We start from the raw sequence: 22,403 nt of genomic DNA on the forward strand, positions 1-22,403 counted from the left end.
CTAGATGAGTTCTTACTAATGCATTGTAAAGTTTTAACATTACATCCCTTGATTTAAATTCAACACTTCTCACAATATATCCGAGCATCTTGTTGGCCTTTTTTATAGCTTCCCAACATTGTCTAGATGTAGACATTTCCAAGTCAACATAAACTCCTAGTTTTTTTTCATAGATTCCTTCTTCAATTGCAGTATCTCCCATATGATATTTATAATGCACATTTTTATTGCCTGCGTGCCGTACCTTACACTTTTCTCTATTAAATTTCATTTGCCATGTGTCTGCCCAGTTCTGAATGCTGTCTAGATCATTTTGAATGACCTTTGCTGCTGCAAAAGTGTTTGCCACAAAAGTGTTAGGCCAAGTTGTCCAGGGTACTCTGTTCCCATTACTTAGCGCCCTCACAGGTCGGGAGGGAGATTTACCACCAAGAGTCATTGTCTTTTTGTCACAAGCCTGTAACTGTTACGTCTCACAGAAGGCGGCCCAGGCGAACAGGGATACCTGAGGGATCCCGATATATGTTCTCACCAACAACATGATCCCAGGTAAGTGGAATATTGAACTGGTAAGTTTAGGGGCAACTGAGCAAAATCCGAGTCGGAGCTCAATACATCCTAATGAAGATGAAGATCCGAGTCGGAGCTCAATACATCCTAATTATTATTATTATTATTTATTTCTTAGCAGACGCCCTTATTCAGGGCGACTTACAATCGCAAGCAAATACAAATACATTCAAGTGTTACAATACAAGTCATACAATAAGAGCAAGAAATACAATAATTTTTTTTTCAAGTGTGACAAACCACAATTCAATAATACAGCAGATAATAGTGAAAGTTACATCAGGATATGATTAAATAGTGATAGTTACATCAGGATATGATTAAGTACAAAATACTACAGGTTAAACACTTGGCAGATTACAATATTCTGAAGTACAGGATTAAATGTAGTAAAATAGGGGGCAGATAAGAGCAAAATAAAGCATATTTAAATGAAGGGCGATAGTGTCCCAGGATACAACAGAGGAGTTCTACAGGTGCTGTTTGAAGAGGTGAGTCTTAAGGAGGCGCCGGAATGTGGTCAGGGACCTCCAGACCCTCATCTCTCCCTACACCCCCACTCGACCTCTCCGCTCCGCCTGCACTAGAAGACTGGCTCTACCTCCTCTATGCTCCCCTGCCTCCAGAGCCCGCTCCTTCTCCACCCTCGCTCCGCAGTGGTGGAATGACCTTCCTACAGATGTCAGGACTGCCCAGTCCCTGACCACCTTCTGACGCCTCCTTAAGACTCACCTCTTCAGACAGCACCTGTAGAACTCCTCTGTTTTTCCCCTGGGACACTATCACCCTTCCTTAAAATGCGCTTTTTTGCTCTTATCTTCCCCCTATTTTACTGCATTTAACCCTGTACTTCAGAGTACTGTAATCTGCCAAGTGTTTAATCTGTAGTATTTTGTAATTAATCATATCCTAATGTAACTATCACTGTTATCTGCTGTATTATTGAATTGTATTTTGTCACACTTGTACTTGCTTGAACCAAAGTTATTGTATTTATCTTGTTCTTAATTGTATTATTACTTGTACTGTGATTCTGAAATGTATTTGCTTACGACTGTAAGTCGCCCTAGATAAGGGCTTCTGCTAAGAAATAAATAAATAAATAAAAAATAATAATAATATTTTAGTTTCATAGCAAAAAACAAGTTTATTCATGAATGATAAACAGCATGTTTGCATGTTTGACACTTATCATTTGAATCTGTGATATCCCTACATTTTATATTTTCTGACAGACTCATTCTCTTCAGTATCATGCATCTGTTAACCACATCATTTAAAAATGTTACCCTTGTGTATTTGAACCAATGCATGTGACCTAGTGCTTGCCTATGGTTAAGTGGCATTCAGAATATCTATGCATTAAGTTTTAGGACAGTTCATTTATCCTTGGTTGTTGGTATCTCTGCTCACCAACAGAGTTGTCTGTTATCTTAATTGCTCAGGTTGTGACAAGCGTCAGGCTTCAGGACACACCCAGCACTTAAAGAAACGGGTTTTCCACATACAGGGGCGAGGGAATGATTGGTCACATTGGGCTTGCAACCTAAACGCGTTAATCTCTCTCTGCCCTTTTCAAAATCATTCCAAGACGTATCTTAGAAACTGTTGTAAACACTGAAACAAATCGTCCATCAGTTGAATTGACAATGCCACAAACAAACTTCTCCAGTGACATTTGAACCAGGGATCTTCTTTATTCAAAACTGAAGCCCCTAGGCTCTAGAACTACTCCAAGCTTGTATGGATGTCACAGACATTTACTTTTGTACTGTGGGCGTGTGCGCGTGTCTGTGTTTGTAGTGACTTCGTTTCTAGCTGACATTGAAACGATTACAGTAGAAGACAAACAAATGTGAAAAAGTGCTCAATATAAATTATTATTATGAGTTGCTATATTGGGATTTGGTCATGAGTCACTAAGAAGAATGCCTGTAAGTTATATTTAGATGAAATTACATCTCTAAAAACAGCCTAGAAAGGGTTGAAATGCGATGGTAATACATTATATTACTTCGTTTATAAACTGTAAACTGTACCATACAGCTTACTTGGCTGTGGCCCAATGCCCCTGGTAGCTAAAAGTGCTTCTCCTATCATTGTTAGAGCCAACAAGAAATAAAAGGATTCAATTTGCCAGTGAATATTTGTGCACTTCACCAGTCAGGGACATGACATAAATGATGTAAAGTTTGTAGTATTAGAACAGCTCAAATTAGACAATGCGACATATAGAAGAATAAAAGAAAGTAAATGGATAAATAGACTGAACATGATTATGCCAGCGGGACTCAACAGAAAAGAATGAACTAATTAACTTCAATAAATATATAACATTTAAATAAATAAACAAAATTCATTCAAAAGTTGTGCATGCTGATGCGCTGGGGAGGCCAAATCTAGACTGATCCTCAGAGCCAGCATTGCGTGATATAATAAAAATATAAGTTTATATAAAGTAGTGTTAATTAGAATTAATACAGATTCAAAGATAGAAGTAAAAATGATGTCACAATATATAGAACACCATTACATCATGTAAGAATAAATCATGGATTTGAATGTAAACAATAACAAGTAGTTGTCATGTCGTCAGAAACCTAGAAATATCTCCAGTGTTTTGATTCAAACACAGGCTCCCATATATATATATATAACAATGTTTAGAAAAATATATATATATTTTGATTTCAACAATACCAATTTTGATATAAAAAATGTGACAATATATATTTTTTTTATATCAGAAATAGAATTGCTGATATCAAAAACTGAAAGAATTCTGAGAAAACTGCATTACTCATGGAATATTTCAGTTTTTTATTTTTCTTAAAAATATTTCCCAACATAAAACCAATGTCACCTTACAATAATTGATTTTGAGTTTCAGTGTTTTAAAATAAAATATCAAACAGAACGAAATTTCAATGTACCATTTGTAATTCAGTAATATGAGAGAATTGGTCAGGGGTCTGAATACTTTTGCAAGGCACTGTACATAGAAAACTGTTCTGAATAGGCTTTTACAATTCACATATACATCTATGATAACATGAAAAAAGCTGTGGTTTTAGTCACAAAAAATAGTGACTTTTCTTAACTTCTAAAGCAGTGGTTCACAAACCTAGTCCTGGGAACCCCCTTTGTCTCTGTTTGTTTTCCAACTGAGCTATCAGTTACTTAAATGAACACTCAATTGAAATAATTCGGTTAATCAGATTTTTAAACTACTCTTCAGCTTATAAGAAGTTGGAGATTTCAAGTTCCTTATACAATTTCATACACAACTTGAAATCTCCAACTTTTTCAAATCATTCAACAGCTTTGATCAGGCAAATTATTAGTTTAATTGAATGTTCAATAAAGAAATTGAGTGTTCAATAAAGACACACAACTGCAAATTCTGAGGTGACTTTCTTGTAGTTTATTTGAACTCTCCAAACTACTTTTCCAAAAACCCGCCCACTTCCTGAAAAACCGCCCAGGGCACAGTAAAAATGAAACGTACATTTCTGGGAAATGGTAGATTTTAAAATAAATTCAATCAAAGTGCACAGTAATAATGAAACTGAAGGAAAACACATTTCTTGATAATGGTGGAGTTTAAATAAACAATCACAAATGCATCCTGAAGAGCCTGCATTGCACATGTAAAGTTACCCATCAGTTTACCAGCTCTCTTCATCTGAAACTTGTGTTTATTTTTGCCACACAGAGAATCTCATGCATAATATACTTGCATATCTGTGGAGGGCCCTTTCCCTGCTGGTGCTCCTATTAGAACATACACATGAACAATTTTGGTTTATTTTGTCTCGATCATGGCTCCTGTTAGTGCTCCTAGTCCTACACTGAGCTAATTCACCAGCCTCTCATTGCTGCCTTTCACCTTCCTCTGGAGGCCTGGGTTCTCTGTCCCTGTGCACTAAAATCCATAATCAAAGTTCAAAGAGGATTTCAGACATTTCATTCGATTTTACATTTTTTCTTTCAGTCAGAAAGGCAGCACACTGAAGCAAGCCTGTGTGAAGCAGAAAGCAGCCAGGGCCAGTGAGGAGCCTCGCAATGTATTTCCACATTCTTAACTGGAATACACATTTATTCTGCTAATAACAATCACATGGTTAGGTACAGATTACATACATGTGTAGATAATACAGGTGTTTGGAGAAATCAAATGAGTATCATTATGAGACTGGCGTATTTTGTATCCATGTTACCTATATATGTTTTGTCTAATATTTTGCATACAACTACTTAACACTAAAGCAGCTTTCCATTATGTGTCCACCCATTAAACACAGGTTTAACGTCCAGCATTGTAAATAAGAGCTGTGGGAGCTAGTGCCAAACCTGTGCTTCCTGAAGATACGATCACGGCTTCTTCCTGCATAATAACAAAACATGCATTTCTGGGAAATGACAGACTTTCAAATAAATCCAAACAAAGTGCACAGTAATCATGAAAGTTTCTTGATAATGATAATGGTGGAGTTTAAATAAAAGATCACAAATGAAACTTGAAGGGCCTGCATTGCACATGTAAAGTTACCCATCATTTCACCATGCGCTCATGATTTGAAACTTGAGCTTTGCCACACAGACACATAATTATTATTGAATTTATTTCTTAGCAGACGCCCTTATCCAGGGCGACTTACAATTGTTACAAGATATCACATTATTTTTACGTACAATTACATTATTTTTTACACATTATTTTTACATACAATTACCCATTTCTACATGTGGGTTTTTACTAGAGCAATCTAGGTAAAGCACCTTGCTCAAGGGTACAGCAGCAGTGTCTCCCACCTGGGATTGAACCCACGACTCTCCGGTCAAGAGTCCAGAGCCCTAACCACTACTCCACACTGCTGCCCCACTACTCCACACTGCTAATATACTGTACTTGCATATCTGTGCAGGGCCCTTGCCCTGCTGTTGCTTCTATTAGAACTTACACATGAACAACTTCTGTTAGAGCTCTTAGTCCTAGTAGAACCACTGTGTAAATGTGATGGACTCGCCCCCACAGCACCTCACACCAGCTGCCCATGCACACTTCAAGACCCTGATCAACACAAACCAAAGACTGCTAAACAACAAGCCTGTCCTCCCCCCCAACCGAACCAAGCTGCATCAACAACATTCAAAGCTGCACAACAGCAGAAAACACCAGCAGAGGCCCGGAATAAAAATAACAAGCTTGATTCCATGTTTAGACTGTCCATTTCTCCTGATTTATCACAGTATTAACAATGGGTTTGACTGCTGTGTCAGAGTGTCTAGTTCTGTACAGGAATATAAGAAGGATGGAACTCCAGCCATTGGAATAGTTGTGTCAATACCCTCGATTCAGCATGAAGTGTGATCCTGGGCTGGAATCACAATATGTGCATTCAGTTTCCCAGCAATGACAGACACAACAGAACAGCACAGACCTGTCAGCACTTACTGATGCTAGACCCCTGCGATATGAGAACCAGGCAGAGCCGCAGTGACTGCTTCAGTTGTTCTCCAGATCCCTGGCATGGATTCTGGGATGTATAGAAGCTGCATCTCCCTGTTGCCAGTCAGTTTCAGTTCCAATGGTAGAACAGCACATCAGATCCTATTGCAGTGACTTTGAGAGAGGGCTGACAGTAGGAAGTGCTCGCTTCACTGCCGTATCCAAGACAACACACAATCCTGATGTTTCGTTCACAAGGAACAACAGTCTCCACAGTGATTGGACTCTCTCTATGTGTGGCTCATTCTGGAGAACAGACTCCCACCCCAATGCAATAACATACAAGTTCCCTGGCAAATTACATTTAATAGAGAAAAGTGTAAAGCACTGCACGCAGGCAATAAAAATGTGCATTATAAATATCATATGGGAGATACTGAAATTGAAGAAGGAATCTATGAAAAAGACCTAGGAGTTTATGTTGACTCAGAAATGTCTTCATCTAGACAATGTGGGGAAGCTATAAAAAAAGGCCAACAAGATGCTCAGATATATAATGAAAAGTGTTGAATTTAAATCAAGGGATGTAATGCTAAAACTTTACAATGCATTAGTAAGACCTCATCTAGAATATTGTGTTCAGTTCTGGTCACCTCGTTACAAAAAGGATATTGCTGCTCTAGAAAGAGTGCAAAGAAGAGCAACCAGAATTATCCCGGGTTTAAAAGGCATGTCTTATGCAGACAAGCTCAAAGAATTGAATCTGTTCAGTCTTGAACAAAGAAGACTACGCGGCGATCTGATTCAAACATTCAAAATCCTAAAAGGTATTGACAATGTCGAGCCAGGGGACTTTTTGAAAAAAGAAACAAGGACCAGGGGTCACAAATGGAGATTAGATAAAGGGGCATTCAGAACAGAAAATAGAAGGCACTTTTTTACACAGAGAATTGTGAGGGTCTGGAACCAACTCCCCAGTAATGTTGTTGAAGCTGACACCCTGGGATCCTTCAAGAAGCTGCTTGATGAGATTCTGGGATCAGTAAGTCTCCAGACAAGTTTCCCAGCGCCAGCACTGTGTGTGTGTGTCAGTACCTGTGTGTGTGATTGTGTGTTTGTATCAGTACCTGTGTGTGTGTGTGTGTGTGTGTGTGTGTGTGTGTGTGTGTCAGTATCTTTGTGTGCGGGTCAGTATCTGTGTGTGTGTGTCTGTGTGTGTGCGTGTCAGTACCTATGTGTGTGTGTGTGTGTGTGCGTGTCAGTACCTGTCTGTGTGTGTCAGTACCTGTGTGTGTGTGTGCGTGTCTGTGTGTCAGTACCTGTGTGTGTCAGTACCCGTGCCTGTCTGTTTGTGTGTCAGTACCTGTGTGTATTTGTGTGTGTCAGTTCCTGTGTGTATTTGTGTTTGTGTGTGTGTTTGTGTTCTTGTCTGCCTATCTAAGTGGGGTCTTAGGTGTGGTTACACATCCACCAAGTGGGGACTCGGTAGCCAGGTGGGGACCAAATCCAAAACCCCACAACGGACTTGTTTCAATTGTGTTGCAGAGGAGAAACACAGCTAACTGAGGAACGAGTGATTCAGTAGAGAGAGGCATGGACCCGACTCCAAGGAGAAGAAGAAGGAGTAAAGAGAATGACCCACCTGATATGTCACAAGGGCCTGCCAGGTACTGAAAGTCTTTTCTTATTAGTTCACGGTGCGGCGGCATGCTGAATAATACCTTTACTAAGAAGCTGTTCAGGAATCCAAATCACTGAGCTGAGTCTCAAGCCCAGGGTTAGAGTCCAGACCTCTCTGTGCTTCACAATGCTTCCCTATGCTTTACCAGACCTCTCTGCTTTACAATGCTTCCCTATGCTTTACCAGACCTCTGTGCTTTACAATGCTTCCCTATGCTTTACAATGCGTCCCTATGCTTTACCAGACCTCTCTGTGCTTTACAATGCGTCCCTATGCTTTACCAGACCTCTCTGTGCTTTACAATGCTTCCCTATGCTTTACCAGACCTCTATGTGCTTTACAATGCTTCCCTATGCTTTACCAGACACCTCTGTGCTTTACAATGCTTCCCTATGCTTTACCAGACCTCTCTGTGCTTTACAATGCTTCCCTATGCTTTACCACACCTCTCTGTGCTTTACAATGCTTCACTATGCTTTACCAGACCTCTCTGTGCTTTACAATGCTTCCCTATGCTTTACCAGACCTCTCTGTGCTTTACAATGCTTCCCTATGCTTTACCAGACCTCTCTGTGCTTTACAATGCTTCCCTATGCTTTACCACACCTCTCTGTGCTTTATAATGCTTCCCTATGCTTTACTATAGCTCTCTGTGCTTTACAATGCTTCCCTATGCTTTACCAGACCTCTCTGTGCTTTACAATGCTTCCCTATGCTTTACCACACCTCTCTGTGCTTTACAATGCTTCCCTATGCTTTACCACACCTATCTGTGCTTTACAATGCTTCCCTATGCTTTACCAGACCCCTCTGTGCTTTACAATGCTTCCCTATGCTTTACCAGACCTCTCTGTGCTTTACAATGCTTCCCTATGCTTTACCACACCTCTCTGTGCTTTACAATGCTTCCCTATGCTTTACCAGACCTCTCTGTGCTTTACAATGCTTCCCTATGCTTTACCAGACCTCTCTGTGCTTTACAATGCTTCCCTATGCTTTACCAGACCTCTCTGTGCTTTACAATGCTTCCCTATGCTTTACCAGACCTCTCTATGCTTTACAATGCTTCCCTACGCTTTACCACACCTCTTTGTGCTTTACAATGCTTCCTTATGCTTTACCACACCTCTCTGTGCTTTATAATGCTTCCCTATGCTTTACTATAGCTCTCTGTGCTTTACAATGCTTCCCTATGCTTTACCACACCTCTTTGTGCTTTACAATGCTTCCCTATGCTTTGCCAGACCTCTTTCTCTCTCATTCACCTCTTTCTTGCTCATTCTCATTTGAAAAACCATGTTAATGAGTATTAAGAAATAAGAAAAAGTCAGTCTATCACGTTAATTTTTTATTAAATCACATTACTAAAATCTGAAATATTAAACATTTTATGGAAATCAAAAAACAAAAACACACACACAATAAAGCAAACTTAAGTTCACTTTTTAAAAAACTGTTACAGCACTGACTATTGGATGCCATTTTCTAAAATATATATAAAACATAACAATTCTTAAAAAATAAATTAAATACAGTTATTTCGTATGAATTCCATTTGTTGCTAAAAACCTCGTTTCGCTCTGCAGGTGGCGCCGTTTAACCCCCTAACTTTCATCCAAAGTTGTGTCAGATTGAACATTCCCTTCACCCAAGGAGTGGAGAGGACAGACAGGGAGTTCAATACAAAGGGTTTCTTACAACACAAAACAGTCTAGTTCAGCTGGCAGATTGTTACAGGGGAATCATATTCAAGCACAAACCCAGGATAGAGCGGCTCAGTGAATGTGGTTTGGAATCTGTGCAGGAGGGTCATTGTGTCAGAGACGCCATAAAAGGACAGCGTGCCGGCATTAAAGTCCAGATATACTCCTATTCTGGGGGAGCGGGGGTAAGTTATTACAGTTTCATTGTTATTGTGCCAGGCAGAGTAACTGGAATCAGAGTAGTCCAAACTCCAGGACTTGTCATTAAATCCAAGGACACAGGAATGATCCCCTCCTTTCCTGCTGATTCCTTTATATGTGACTCCTATAGAAGCCCCTCCCCCACTCCACTCAATCTCCCAGTAACAGCGAGTCCCAGACAAACCGTCTCTGCAAAGCACTTGGGCATACACGTCAAATCTCTCTGGGTGGTCGGGATATCTTTGGGTCTCTCTCCTGCATGTCACCTTTCTGTTCCCTTCAGACAGACAGAGGATTCTATGCGCTGTGTTGGGGTCCAGTGTGAGCTGACAGGAATCTGATTGAAGAGAAGAGGACGGGTAGAGGAGAGAGGGTTAGAAAAGTCAAATCACTGAGAAAATCAACAGTCATTGTCTGCTGCATTCTTAAATCACTCCCTCCCCCCTGCTTCACCAATCCCTGCACCCTCCTCTATGCTCCCTCATCCCTCCTCTCCTTCTCCATGCTCTCTCCTCCCTCCTCCCTGATCTATCCTCCCTGCTTCCTCCTCCTTCTATAGTCCCTGCTCTATGGTCCCTCCTCTTTGCTCCCTCTTCTGTCCTTCCTGTTCCCTCCTCCCTCTATACTCCCTCCTTGCTGCTCCCTCCTGTAAGCTCTCTCCTCCATACTCCCTCCTCCATACTCCCTCCTGTATGCTCCTCTCTCCTTCATGTATGCTCCCCCCTCCCTCTTCCCTCCACCCCTATGCTCCCTGCTCTCTCCTGTATGCTCCCTACTGCTCTCTCCTCCCTGCTGCCTCTTCCCTCCTCTATGCTACCTCCTGTGTCCTGTTGCTCCCTCTTCCCTGCTCTCTCCTATATGCTCCCTCCTCCCTGCTCCCTCCTCCATCTATGCTCAATCCTCCCTGCTCCCGCCTCCCTACTCTCTCCTGTTTGATATCTCCTCCCCAAATACAACTCTGCATACAATTACAGTTCACTTAATGTTCCTACAGGGTATGTGTTGCTATTTTACCCACTCAGACCCATTGCTTACTAAATATCTTCAATAGAATATCATCCACTCTTCAAATATCTGTCTAATATTTTAATGAGCAATCCATCCCACAAGTGCAGTGATACTGCAATATACATTTACTACCAGCACAGGATGACTGGGAGGGATAGCTGTTCATTTTACCCCACAACTGGTTTCACATGCATTGTACATGTATTAAAAGATGGGATGATTATCTATTCAGGGATACCAAGATATTTAGGGAGAGAAAGGTCTGAGTGGAAAAGCAGGCAACAAATGCCCCTCCCCCAGTCATTCTGCATGTATTCATCTGAACCAATACTTGTTGGAGAGGAGTGTAGATTAACGGCTTCACAATTACTAATAAATAATAATAATTGCTGCCCTCAAGCTCCACCCCTCCCTGTTCTGTAGTGTTAGCTCTTCTCACAATGGAGTGACACATCTTTCAATCAAATGTTTCAGTGAAAACAGACTTACATTTTAAAAATTCAGCACTGTTCCTTGGCTCTGGAGCCTGCAGACTGTAAACTGCAACTTCATTCACTGGGTAGAAAAAAGAGAGAAACATAGAATTTGTTTTCTAATGTGTGAATCCCTCTTTCTCTGTTTGAATGCTATTGTGTTGTTTTCTCATGAAATGTCTTTAGATACTCTCCTCCTTCCTGCTCTCATCACTCGGGATGTCACTGTGAATGAGGTGGGACGTTTCAAACTGGGAAATCATTTGAAATAAAACATCTGCAATATTCATTTAGGCAAATATCTGCAAGAGGTCTTTATTAAGGTCTTGCAAGTCCTGTCCCTCCTCAAGCCATGGTCTATTTGAGAAATCTCTACCAAAGGAATCTATTTCACACCAACCTGTTGTGGTTATTTTGACTAATTCCCCCTTGCAGAAGTACTGAATATGGTCTTTAAGTTCAGACACAGCTTTCCTCACAGCCCCAAAAGAGATCTCTGTATTGATAGTAACACTGGGTAAGTCTCCAGCTTCAGGAGGGGCACAGAGAGACTGGAAATTCTACAACAGGAAAGTGGAGAAAAGGAGTTTTCAGTGAAAAAGAATGGGGTCCAAAACATTCCTGGGGAAAAGCAAGGATTCATTCAATTGGAGAGGTCTGTCTGAAACCGTCCCAGTTATGGACTTGAGATTTTCTAACAAGCAGTGATGTTACCTGTAGAAAATGGATGTGATCCTCTGTCTCTGAAAGCTGTTTCAACTCAGCATTTCTCCTCCTTAGCTTAGCAATCTCCTGCTCCAGTTTCTTGATGCGTCCTTCAGCCTGATTCACTGCAGCCTTCTTGTTAGCTCCAATCAGCTCAATAACCTCAGTGTGGATCTTCTCAATGGATCGGATCAGCTCAGTAAAGATCTTCTCACTTTCCTTTATTTCTATGCATGCAGATCTCTGAGTGAAAGAACACAGCAGAGGAGACATGGTTAGAATTGACATCAAAAACACATCAGGCATATACAGTGCCTTGCGAAAGTATTCGGCCCCCTTGAACTTTGCGACCTTTTGCCACATTTCAGGCTTCAAACATAAAGATATGAAACTGTAATTTTTTGTGAAGAATCAACAACAAGTGGGACACAATCATGAAGTGGAACGAAATTTATTGGATATTTCAAACTTTTTTAACAAATAAAAAACTGAAAAATTGGGCGTGCAAAATTATTATTAACTGTACATCTGTTAATAATAATAATAATAATAATAATAATAATAATAATATCCCCCTCTTTTCAATACCCACCTTCAGTGACTCCACAGCCAGTTTCTGCTCATCAATTTCTTTCAGTCTCTCCTGGATTCTCTGTTGTATTTCTGTCTGTGTCTCTCCCAGCTGCTTCTGTGTAGAAACACAGTGACACAGTGACATTTCTGATGGGGCATGGAGTGATATCCTGTTACACTCAACACAGGCTTGTTTAAGTATGCTATTGAAACTGACAGAATCAATTTAGTTTAAATATATTTTCTTTTTTCTTGTTTGACCTCTTTTCAGTTCTAGTTGCACGCCATAGACATCTGTAACACAGTCTAGATCAGACAACATGTGTGTATAGTAGTAAGATACAACACCATCTAGTGCACAGCTGCCAGCAATACAAAAGAACGCTTGATCCACAGTAGCTGTCCACTAGATGGTACTGTTTCTTACTAGTAACAGTGAATGATGGCTGATCTAGCATGTGTTACATGTTTGTTTTGTCAAGCACCTAGGAAACTGAAGCAGCTTTCTCTATAATGGATATTTAGGGCTTCTGATTTCTGTTTTTAAATCGATAAACACAGATAAAACAGCACTGAAACAAAACAATGAAATCAGTGTAAAAAATGCCTAAATACACAAAATCCCCAGAAGAATGAGCCCGTGACCAGAAGGACTTCACTGTGGAAGAGAGCAAAGGAAAGAGGGGACTAGTAGGGTGGTCCAAAGAAATTGTAGATTTTAACAAACAAAATCCCAAATAGGTTATTAAATTTCGTTTTAAACTAACTTAAACATATCTGTTTTAATCATGTAAAAATGTGTTTTAACGCACCAAATTAAGCTATTTTTTCTTGTTGTGGCAGGAATGGCTGGTGGTGACGTCAGACCCGAAGAAGGCACAACAAAAACAAAAGGTATGGTGCAGTGGCGCGGGCGCCGTTTTATTTAAATAATCCAAAAATAAAATAAAATATTCAAACAAATAAACTGCCTCACAGAGCAAAATAAAAGGGTAAACAAAAACAAATCACGAACACAAAATAACTGCAACACAGGTCAGGCTGGGCAGATTGCCTTCACTGTTCCTATGTTTACTTTCTCTCTCGTTTCTCCGTCACTCCTCTCGCACACTCTCTCCTTCTGACACCCACCCTGAACTGGAGAGCTGCAGGCTTTTTATATTCAGGTGACCATCTCCCGATTAGCAACAAAATTAATCACTTAATTAATTCGGGAGATGGCCACCTTCTGCACGAGTTTTAATTATTATCTTGTGGATGGGGCTACCCATCCACGCTAAACAAAACAAATTGGCTACGCCGTCAAAATACAATCAATAAAACATACGGCGCTCGCCGACAAATACAATAAATCATAATAAACAAAAACAATAATCTGCACAGGGGTGGAGGATGAACCCCGATCTAAAAATAAACAAACAAACAATATACAGGGCTGCTCGCCCTGTTACATATCCCCCCCCCTTGTGCGAAGCACACATGGCCCCAACGGCCACCTCCTCCCTCAGTCTCAATGTCCTGGAAGAGGGGGAAGCAAGTTGCTTCTGGGGGGTGGCCATGGTGGAATCTCCGGCACCCCCCAATTCTTCGTGGCCGGCAGCTCCCTCTTCCGGGGCTCCCTCCACACTCTCTCCTGCCGCGAAATTGCGGCTGGGGGAGCTGGTCTCCTGACCTTCCCCCTCCTCTTCACGGCCAGGAGTTCCCCTCCGTGGGGCTCCGACCACATTATCTCCGGCCGCGAAAGTGCGGCTGGGGGAGCTGGTCTCCGGACCTCTCCCCCTTTCTTGATGGCCGTCCATTCCCCTCCGTAGGGCTCCGGCCATAGCGTAGTGATCCCAGGCGAAGCAGGATCCCTGGCGACCCCAGGCGAAGCAGGATCCCTGGCGACCCCAGGCGACGGCAGCGGACCCTCGGGAGGCGACGGCAGCGGACCCTCGGGAGGCGACAGCAGCGGACCCTCGGGAGGCGACGGCAGCGGACCCTCGGGAGGCGACGGCAGCGGACCCTCGGGAGGCGACGCCGGACCGGCAGCAACCCTAGGAGACGCAAGGGAGACACAGGCGACCCCAGGCGATGCCGACGGCGGGAGGGGAGCCCCTGGCCATGAAGGCGGCAGCAGGAGCTCCACTTCTCCCAATGGTGGTGGAGGTAGAGGTAGCTCCTGCTCCTCTCCTCTTGACGGTAAAGACGACAGGGGCTCCTCCTCTTCTGGCTGCCAAGGCGGCAGGGGCTTCTCCCCTTCTGGCGGCCAAGGCGGCAGGGGCTCCTCCTCTTCTTGCGGCCAAGGCTCCTCCCCTTCAGGCTGCCAAGGCGGCAGGGGCTCCTCCCCTTCTGGCGGCGAAGGCGGCAGGGGCTCCTCCCCTTCAGGCGGCCAAGGCGGCAGGGCTTCCTCCCCTTCAGGCTGCGAAGGCGGCAGGGCTTCCTCCCCTTCAGGCTGCGAAGGCGGCAGGGCTTCCTCCCCTTCAGGCGGCCAAGGCGGCAGGGCTTCCTCCCCTTCAGGCGGCCAAGGCGGCAGGGCTTCCTCCCCTTCAGGCTGCGAAGGCGGCAGGGCTTCCTCCCCTTCAGGCTGCGAAGGCGGCAGGGGCTCCTCCCCTTCAGGCTGCGAAGGTGGCAGGGGCTCCTCCCCTTCAGGCGGCAGGGGCTCCTCCCCTTCAGGCGGCCAAGGCGGCAGGGCTTCCTCCCCTTCAGGCTGCGAAGGCGGCAGGGCTTCCTCCCCTTCAGGCTGCGAAGGCGGCAGGGCTTCCTCCCCTTCAGGCTGCGAAGGCGGCAGGGCTTCCTCCCCTTCAGGCTGCGAAGGTGGCAGGGCTTCCTCCTCTTCAGGCTGCGAAGGCGGCTCCTCCCCTTCTGGCAGCGAAGGCGGCTCCTCCCCTTCTGGCAGCGAAGGCGGCTCCTCCCCTTCTGGCAGCGAAGGCGGCTCCTCCCCTTCTGGCAGCGAAGGCGGCAGGGGCGCCTCCCCTTCTGGCTGCAACAGGGAAACCAGCAGGCATGTTCCCTCTGCTGGCGGTGGTGGAAGCGGAACCAGCAGGCATGTTCCCTCTGCTGGCGGTGGTGGAAGCGGAACCAGCAGGCATGTTCCCTCTGCTGGCGGTGGTGGATGCGGAACCAGCAGGCATGCTCCCTCTGCTGGTGGTGGTGGTGGGAGCGACATGTCGTCCTCCCACGGAGACGGAGGTGGCACCAGCAGGTATTCTCCCTCTGCTGGCGGAGGTAGGAGCGACACCCAGTCCTCCCAGGGTGGTGGAGGTGGACCCAGCAGGAATGCTCCCTCTGCTGGCGGAGGTGGGAGCGACACCCAGTCCTCCCAGGGTGGGGGAGGCGGAACCAGCAGGTATGCTCCCTCTGCTGGCGGAGGTGGGAGCGACACCCAGTCCTCCCAGGGTGGGGGAGGTGGCACCAGCAGGTATTCTCCCTCTGCTGGCGGAGGTGGGAGAGACACCCAGTCCTCCCAGGGCGGTGGAGGTGGCACCAGCAGGAACTCTCCCTCTGCTGGCAGGTACCTGGTCTGTGGACCTTCGGCCTTCCCCTTCTTGGGCTGTGGGCGCACCGACTTCCACCTCTTGGGCTGTGGACGCACAGACTCCCCCCTCTTGGGCTGTGGATGCACCGACTCCCCCCTCTTGGGCTGTGGACGCACCGACTCCCCCCTCTTGGGCTGTGGACGCACAGACTCCCCCCTCTTGGGCTGTGGACGCACAGACTCCCCCCTCTTGGGCTGTGGACGCACAGGCTCCCCCCTCTTGGGCTGTGGACGCTCGGGCTCCTCCCACTCAGGCGCAGGACGTTCGGGCTCCTTCCACTCAGGCGCAGGACGTTCGGGCTCCTCCCACTCAGGCGCAGGACGTTCGGGCTCCTCCCACTCAGGCGCAGGACGTTCGGGCTCCTTCCACTCAGGCGCAGGACGTTCGGGCTCCTCCCACTCAGGCGCAGGACGTTCGGGCTCCTCCCACGCAGGCGCAGGACGCACCAACTCCTCCCTCTTGTCTCCCCTCCAGCAGCTGTAATCCCAGTCTTCAGGGAGGGGGCAATTAACTGGGAAATGCCCCCGCTCCCCACAGATGCAGCAACAACTCAGCTGGCTTATGCTATGGAGGAGGGCTTCCCAGCTCATCTCCTCCTGTGCCTGCTGTTGTTGCTGCAGCGGCTGCTGTCTCCTCATCCTCCTTCCTCCCATCTTCCTTCCTCCCATCCTCCTCTTCACTCTTCCTCTCCACACAAAAAAAACCGAAAAAAAATGAAAAAGATGCAGTACCCTCTTCTGCCTGCGTCCTGGAGGCGCTGCAATCCCACGCAGGACACCACGTGTGGCAGGAATGGCTGGTGGTGACGTCAGACCCGAAGAAGGCACAACAAAAGCAAAAGGTATGGTGCAGTGGCGCGGGCGCCGTTTTATTTAAATAATCCAAAAATAAAATAAAATATTCAAACAAATAAACTCCCTCACAGAGCAAAATAAAAGGGTAAACAAAAACAAATCACGAACACAAAATAACTGCAACACAGGTCAGGCTGGGCAGATTGCCTTCACTGTTCCTATGTTTACTTTCTCTCTCGTTTCTCCGTCACTCCTCTCGCACACTCTCTCCTTCTGACACCCACCCTGAACTGGAGAGCTGCAGGCTTTTTATATTCAGGTGACCATCTCCCGATTAGCAACAAAATTAATCACTTAATTAATTCAGGAGATGGCCACCTTCTGCACGAGTTTTAATTATTATCTTGTGGATGGGGCTACCCATCCACGCTAAACAAAACAAATTGGCTACGCCGTCAAAATACAATCAATAAAACATACAGCGCTCGCCGACAAATACAATAAATCACAATAAACAAAAACAATAATCTGCACAGGGGTGGAGGATGAACCCCGATCTAAAAATAAACAAACAAACAATATACAGGGCTGCTCGCCCTGTTACAATTGTATATTGAATATCATATTAATCTTGTATATTGAATATCATATTAATCTTGTATATTGTATATCATATTAATCTTGTATATTGAATATCATATTAATCTTGTATATTGTATATCATATTACTCTTGTATATGGAATATCATATTAATCTTGTATATGGAATATCATATTAATCTTGTATATTGAATACACTATGTAACACAATTTTTGTTCCTGGGTAGTAAGTGTTATTTCCTAATTGCTTATGCCTCAAAAGTATAGAAAATGGCTATTATTCCCCACAAACTTTGCTTTTGTGACCAGGACAGTGATATTTTGAAATGTACCTATTTCCAATGAGAAAACTGGCGAATTTGTGTCTTTTCGTTCACATAAAGTCAGAAAAAAACAACATATGAATCCAAATTAACATGTATTTATACTAAAGTAATACAAAAATGACTACAAAAGATTTAGAAGTGAGTAGTTTTTCGAGATTTACGATTATACTGTAAATCACTTTCACGAATCAGCCCCCAAATGTAGTCTCCCATCATGTTCTCGTTATACTGTCCTTGGTAGCGGCGTTCAAAGTCCAGTATATCCTGGTGGAAGCGCTCGCCTTTCTCCTCCGAGTACGCTCCCATGTTCTCCTTGAATTTATCAAGATGAGCATCAAGGATATGGACTTTGAGGGACATCCTACAGCCCATTGTGCCGTAGTTCTTCACCAGAGTCTCAACCAGCTCCACATAGTTTTCGGCCTTGTGATTGCCCAGGAAGCCCCGAACCGCTGCGACAAAGCTGTTCCAAGCCGCTTTCTCCTTACTAGTGAGCTTCTTGGGGAATTCATTGCACTCCAGGATCTTCTTTATCTGTGGTCTGATGAAGACACCGGCTTTGACCTTTGCCTCAGACAGATTAGGGAAGAAGTCTTGAAGGTACTTGAAGGCTGCCGACTCCTTATCTAGAGCTCTGACAAATTGTTTCATACGGCCCAATTTGATGTGCAGTGGTGGCATCAGCACCTTCCAGGGGTCCACCAGTGGCTCCCACTTGACGTTGTTCCTCCCCTCAGAGAACTTGGTCCGCTGTGGCCAGTCCCGCCTGTGGTAGTGCGCCTTGGTGTCCCTGCTGTCCCAAAGGCAAAGATAGCAGGGAAACTTGGTATTATCGCCTTGGAGACCCATCAGGAATGCCACCATTTTGAAGTCTCAAAATGCGTCTGCCGGATGCTTGGAGCCTCTTGATGCCATCTCAGAAAAATGCAGATATGTATCCACTTAGGCAGCTGGAACTAAACTGAACTGGTGGGCTTAAGGCCCCTGTATTAATAGTACTATTTATATTACTGGAAAGTTTTAGAAAGTTCTAGAAGTTACTCCAAGTTTACTCAGCACTGAATCTATCTGGAATGTTCTGGAAAATAGGTAAATTTCAAAATATCACTGTCCTGGTCACAAAAGCAAAGTTTGTGGGGAATAAGAGCCATTTTCTATACTTCTGAGGCATAAGCAATTAGGAAATAACACTTACTACCCAGGAACCAAAAAAAAAAAAAAATTGTTACACGGTGATATCATATTAATCTTGTATATTGTATATCATATTAATCTTGTATATTGTATATCATATTAATCTTATATATTAATAATATTATTAATTTATTTCTTAGCAGATGCCCTTATCCAGGATGACTTACAATATTTACAAGATATCACATTATTTTTACATACAATTACCCATTTATACAGTTGGGTTTTTACTGGAGCAATCTAGGTAAAGTACCTTGCTCAAGGGTACAGAAGCAGTGTCCCCCACCTGGGACTGAACCCACAACCCTCCGGTCAAGAGTCCAGAGCCCTAAACACCACTCCATATCATATTAATCTTGTATATTGTATATCATATTAATCTTGTATATTGAATATCATATTAATCTTGTATATTGTATATCATATTAATCTTGTATATTGAATATCATATTAATCTTGTATATTGTATATCATATTAATCTTGATCTTTTCTGCTTTTTTTAAATTAGGTGATTGACTTTTCTGGGAATGTCATTTTTAAAAAGTTTAACTAATTAAACTATAATATCTTAAACAATTAAACTGATCTATGATTTTATTAAGTTGCAAGATACATATAAAAACACTAGGAATATAAATCATGCTAATTTTACACTACAAATTCCAATGCACCACAAAACAGCTGAACAAATCCTTCTTACCCTGTGAGGCAGGGCGGAGGTCCTGCACGTGTAAATAGTGTGTTTTTGTTTTATTGTAAATAATGTTTTTGCAAATTAAGTTTGTGTTAGATATGGCAGGGTATATTCAAATCCAGGTGTGGAATGTGGCCAGGTGTTAATTGATTAATTGATTATCAATTAGCCCTGGCCACATGCTTTAAAAGGGGTCTGAAAAGCCAGTTTCTTGGTTCTACAAGCAGGGATACAGACGGTCTGGGAAGGAGAGTGTTGCTGTAGGATCCTCACGACTGCGTGTGTTAACCAGGGTGAGAAAAACACAAGAGGAAAAATGTATCTCGGATCACTGTGTGAGTTAACCAGGATCGCTAGCACTGGATGGAATAGGGAACAAGTTTAGGGGAGAGGAGGTGTCAGGGAGACTGTTCCTGGAGCGGGACCTCCTTTCTTGTTTGGTCAACTTTTATTTTCTAGTTGTTTTCGAGCAGTGTTTTGTTTTGAATGTTTTGTGTTTTTTGTATCAAAGAAAACCTCCTGTGTCTCTCCTGTCAATCAGCGATAGCCACACCTGTAACACCACCCCTGTTACACCCTGAAATACATGTTAGTACATCATAGTTTAGATAGAGCAATTAAAAAACTAGGGCTCTTTAAATAGCTCTTAATATACAATTAAAGTCTGATCTCATGTGAAACTGTATAACCTAGTAAACAGACATGTTAAATATCCCTGGAAATTCTTATCTTCTAGGATAGCTACAAGGAAATGGTTCAAACCCTTACCTGTTTCCCAGTCCCAGCTGAGACTATATCATGACCCTTGTGTTCCTCGTCTGCACACAGCCAACAAATACACGTCTGATCTGTTCTGCAGAATCCCTCCAAAACCTTCTGGTGTTCAGCACAAAGCTTCTGCTCCAGATTTCCAATTGCATTGATCAGCTCGTGCCTCTTTAATGGAGTAACGTCATTGTGTGGCTTGACGTGTGTTTCACAGTAAGAGGCCAGGCACGTCAAACAGGATTTCACAGCTTTGAACTTTCTCCCAGTGCAGAAATCACACGGCACATCTCCAGGTCCAGCATAACTTTGAGCAGGAGGAGGATTGAGTCCTGTCTTTTTTAATTCCTCCACAACTTCAGCCAGCATGGTGTTTCTGCGCAGAACAGGCCTTGGGGTAAAGGTCTCTCTGCACTGGGGGCAGCTGTAGACACCTGTATGATCAGTCTGATCCCAGTAGTTCTTAATACACCCCATACAGTAACTGTGTCCACATGGAATAGTGACTGGGTCCTTCATTAGCTCCAGACACACTGAACAGCTAAACTGGTCATGCGCTACCAGAATATTCGCTTCTGCCATTTCTGCTGCAGCGAGACAGAGAGACTGACGATTTCACAAGAAACGAAACTTCACTGCGCTGATTTCCTGGAGTTGTGTAAAGCTCTGAGAGGCGGGGTTTGGGACTGAGGCCAGGTTTAGACAAGCAGGGGGAGCAGAAACTGCCGAATCAGATATTCTATGAAACTGTTTCTAAATCCACCAAACAAATATTACAATGTTAAGATTAGGAATTAAACAAGTGATATTAACAACTGTTTAATATCAGGGCTGAAGAGTCTGACTTTGTGTTTTACCCCAGATCTATAACATGTAAAATTAAGGAATGTTCTGTTACTCGTATGTTTGTGATGACGGTTTGAACGGCATCTCGTTACCTTAGTAACGCCTTACTGTAATAATATTACTTTAGTCAATAACGAGGTAATATAACGCGTTTAGCTTTTAATTGCAGTAATAACATTACAGTTACTTTCCAAACAATAAACGCGCTTGCCTCGTTCTCTTGTCTCTGCTGCGCAGCTACATCGGTTGTCTTTTCTTGTTTTAAAGCCAGTATATTTCAGTGCGGTTATAACCGTAAACGTGACGCGCTCTTTATTATTTATTTATTTGATTTTTAATTCTTTATTTAGGAAGGCCATGTGAGCTACAAGTAGCTCGTTTACAAAGGCGTGCTGGAAATAACAGCAGCAGGTTACAGGTTTCAAAAATAAAAATAATATAAACGCATAATGACAAGACAATACACAAAGCACACATCAGATTTACACAGCACCCACACAAGCCTGTTTAAGCACTAGAACAACAGGGTTTGTTTTTTTAATTCCCACAGGAGATGTCAGGTCTCAGTCCTGCGGGTAACAGCTTCCAGTCTGTAGCAGCAGAACAAAAACGAAAGACTTTCTTCCCGCAGCACTTTTTCCAGACGGTATATTAAAGTATTGTGTGTCTCAGACATTACGATAGGCTGTATTTACAGGGAAACTCAGAAACAAGCTGTTTAAATAAACTGGTAATGTGTTGTGTGCCCCTTTAAAGAGAATCCGATTCCAGTGATAATTCCTTCTGTTAGCAGGCGATAGCAAGTTTAATGTAGAATACGCGCTGCAGTGATGCGCTAGCGGAGTACACGGGAGCACACAGATACACATCCTGTTACACATTGTATCGATCTTCTTCAGCGATTCCTCACTAGCAGACCCGCACATCACATCATTATAGTCTAGAATAGGGAACACAAGTAACTCATTTAAACCTTGCTGTAAAGCTTACACAGTGGCGCTGACCACACAATCCTCCAAGCTTCCTTCCAATTTTACTACATACATCTTTAATGGGTTTATCAAATTGAAGAGTTGTGTCAATATAAACCCCTAGATATTTAAAAGTGTCGGCTCTCTCCAATGCTGTGTTATTACAAGCAACAAGAGAGAAATTTGAAGTAGTATTTTGCATAATTTTCTCCGAACCAAATAGTATGACATTTGTCTTTTTTTCATTTAAGAACAGACCATTTTTATTTATATTTTCGGTCAGCACCGCGCGTCACGGATATCGCGACATTTCGCTTACAGGGATAAC

The 22,403-nt window shown here is 43.5% G+C and overlaps 1 protein-coding gene across 1 annotated transcript; it reads right to left on the reverse strand.

The window, feature by feature from the left end:
• Positions 1-8,933: 8,933 nt before the first annotated feature.
• Positions 8,934-22,403, reverse strand: LOC131722977 (tripartite motif-containing protein 16-like). Its single transcript, XM_059016212.1, has 6 exons — positions 20,262-22,403; positions 12,386-12,481; positions 11,803-12,036; positions 11,489-11,648; positions 11,105-11,170; positions 8,934-9,944 (listed from the first exon to the last, which is right to left on the reverse strand). Exons 1-6 carry the CDS (start codon positions 20,838-20,840, stop codon positions 9,415-9,417), a joined length of 1,665 nt encoding a protein of 554 aa, XP_058872195.1. The 5' UTR covers positions 20,841-22,403; the 3' UTR covers positions 8,934-9,414.

Source organism: Acipenser ruthenus, chromosome 52, assembly GCF_902713425.1.
Source record: "Acipenser ruthenus chromosome 52, fAciRut3.2 maternal haplotype, whole genome shotgun sequence".
Classification (NCBI taxonomy): Eukaryota; Metazoa; Chordata; class Actinopteri; order Acipenseriformes; family Acipenseridae; genus Acipenser; species Acipenser ruthenus.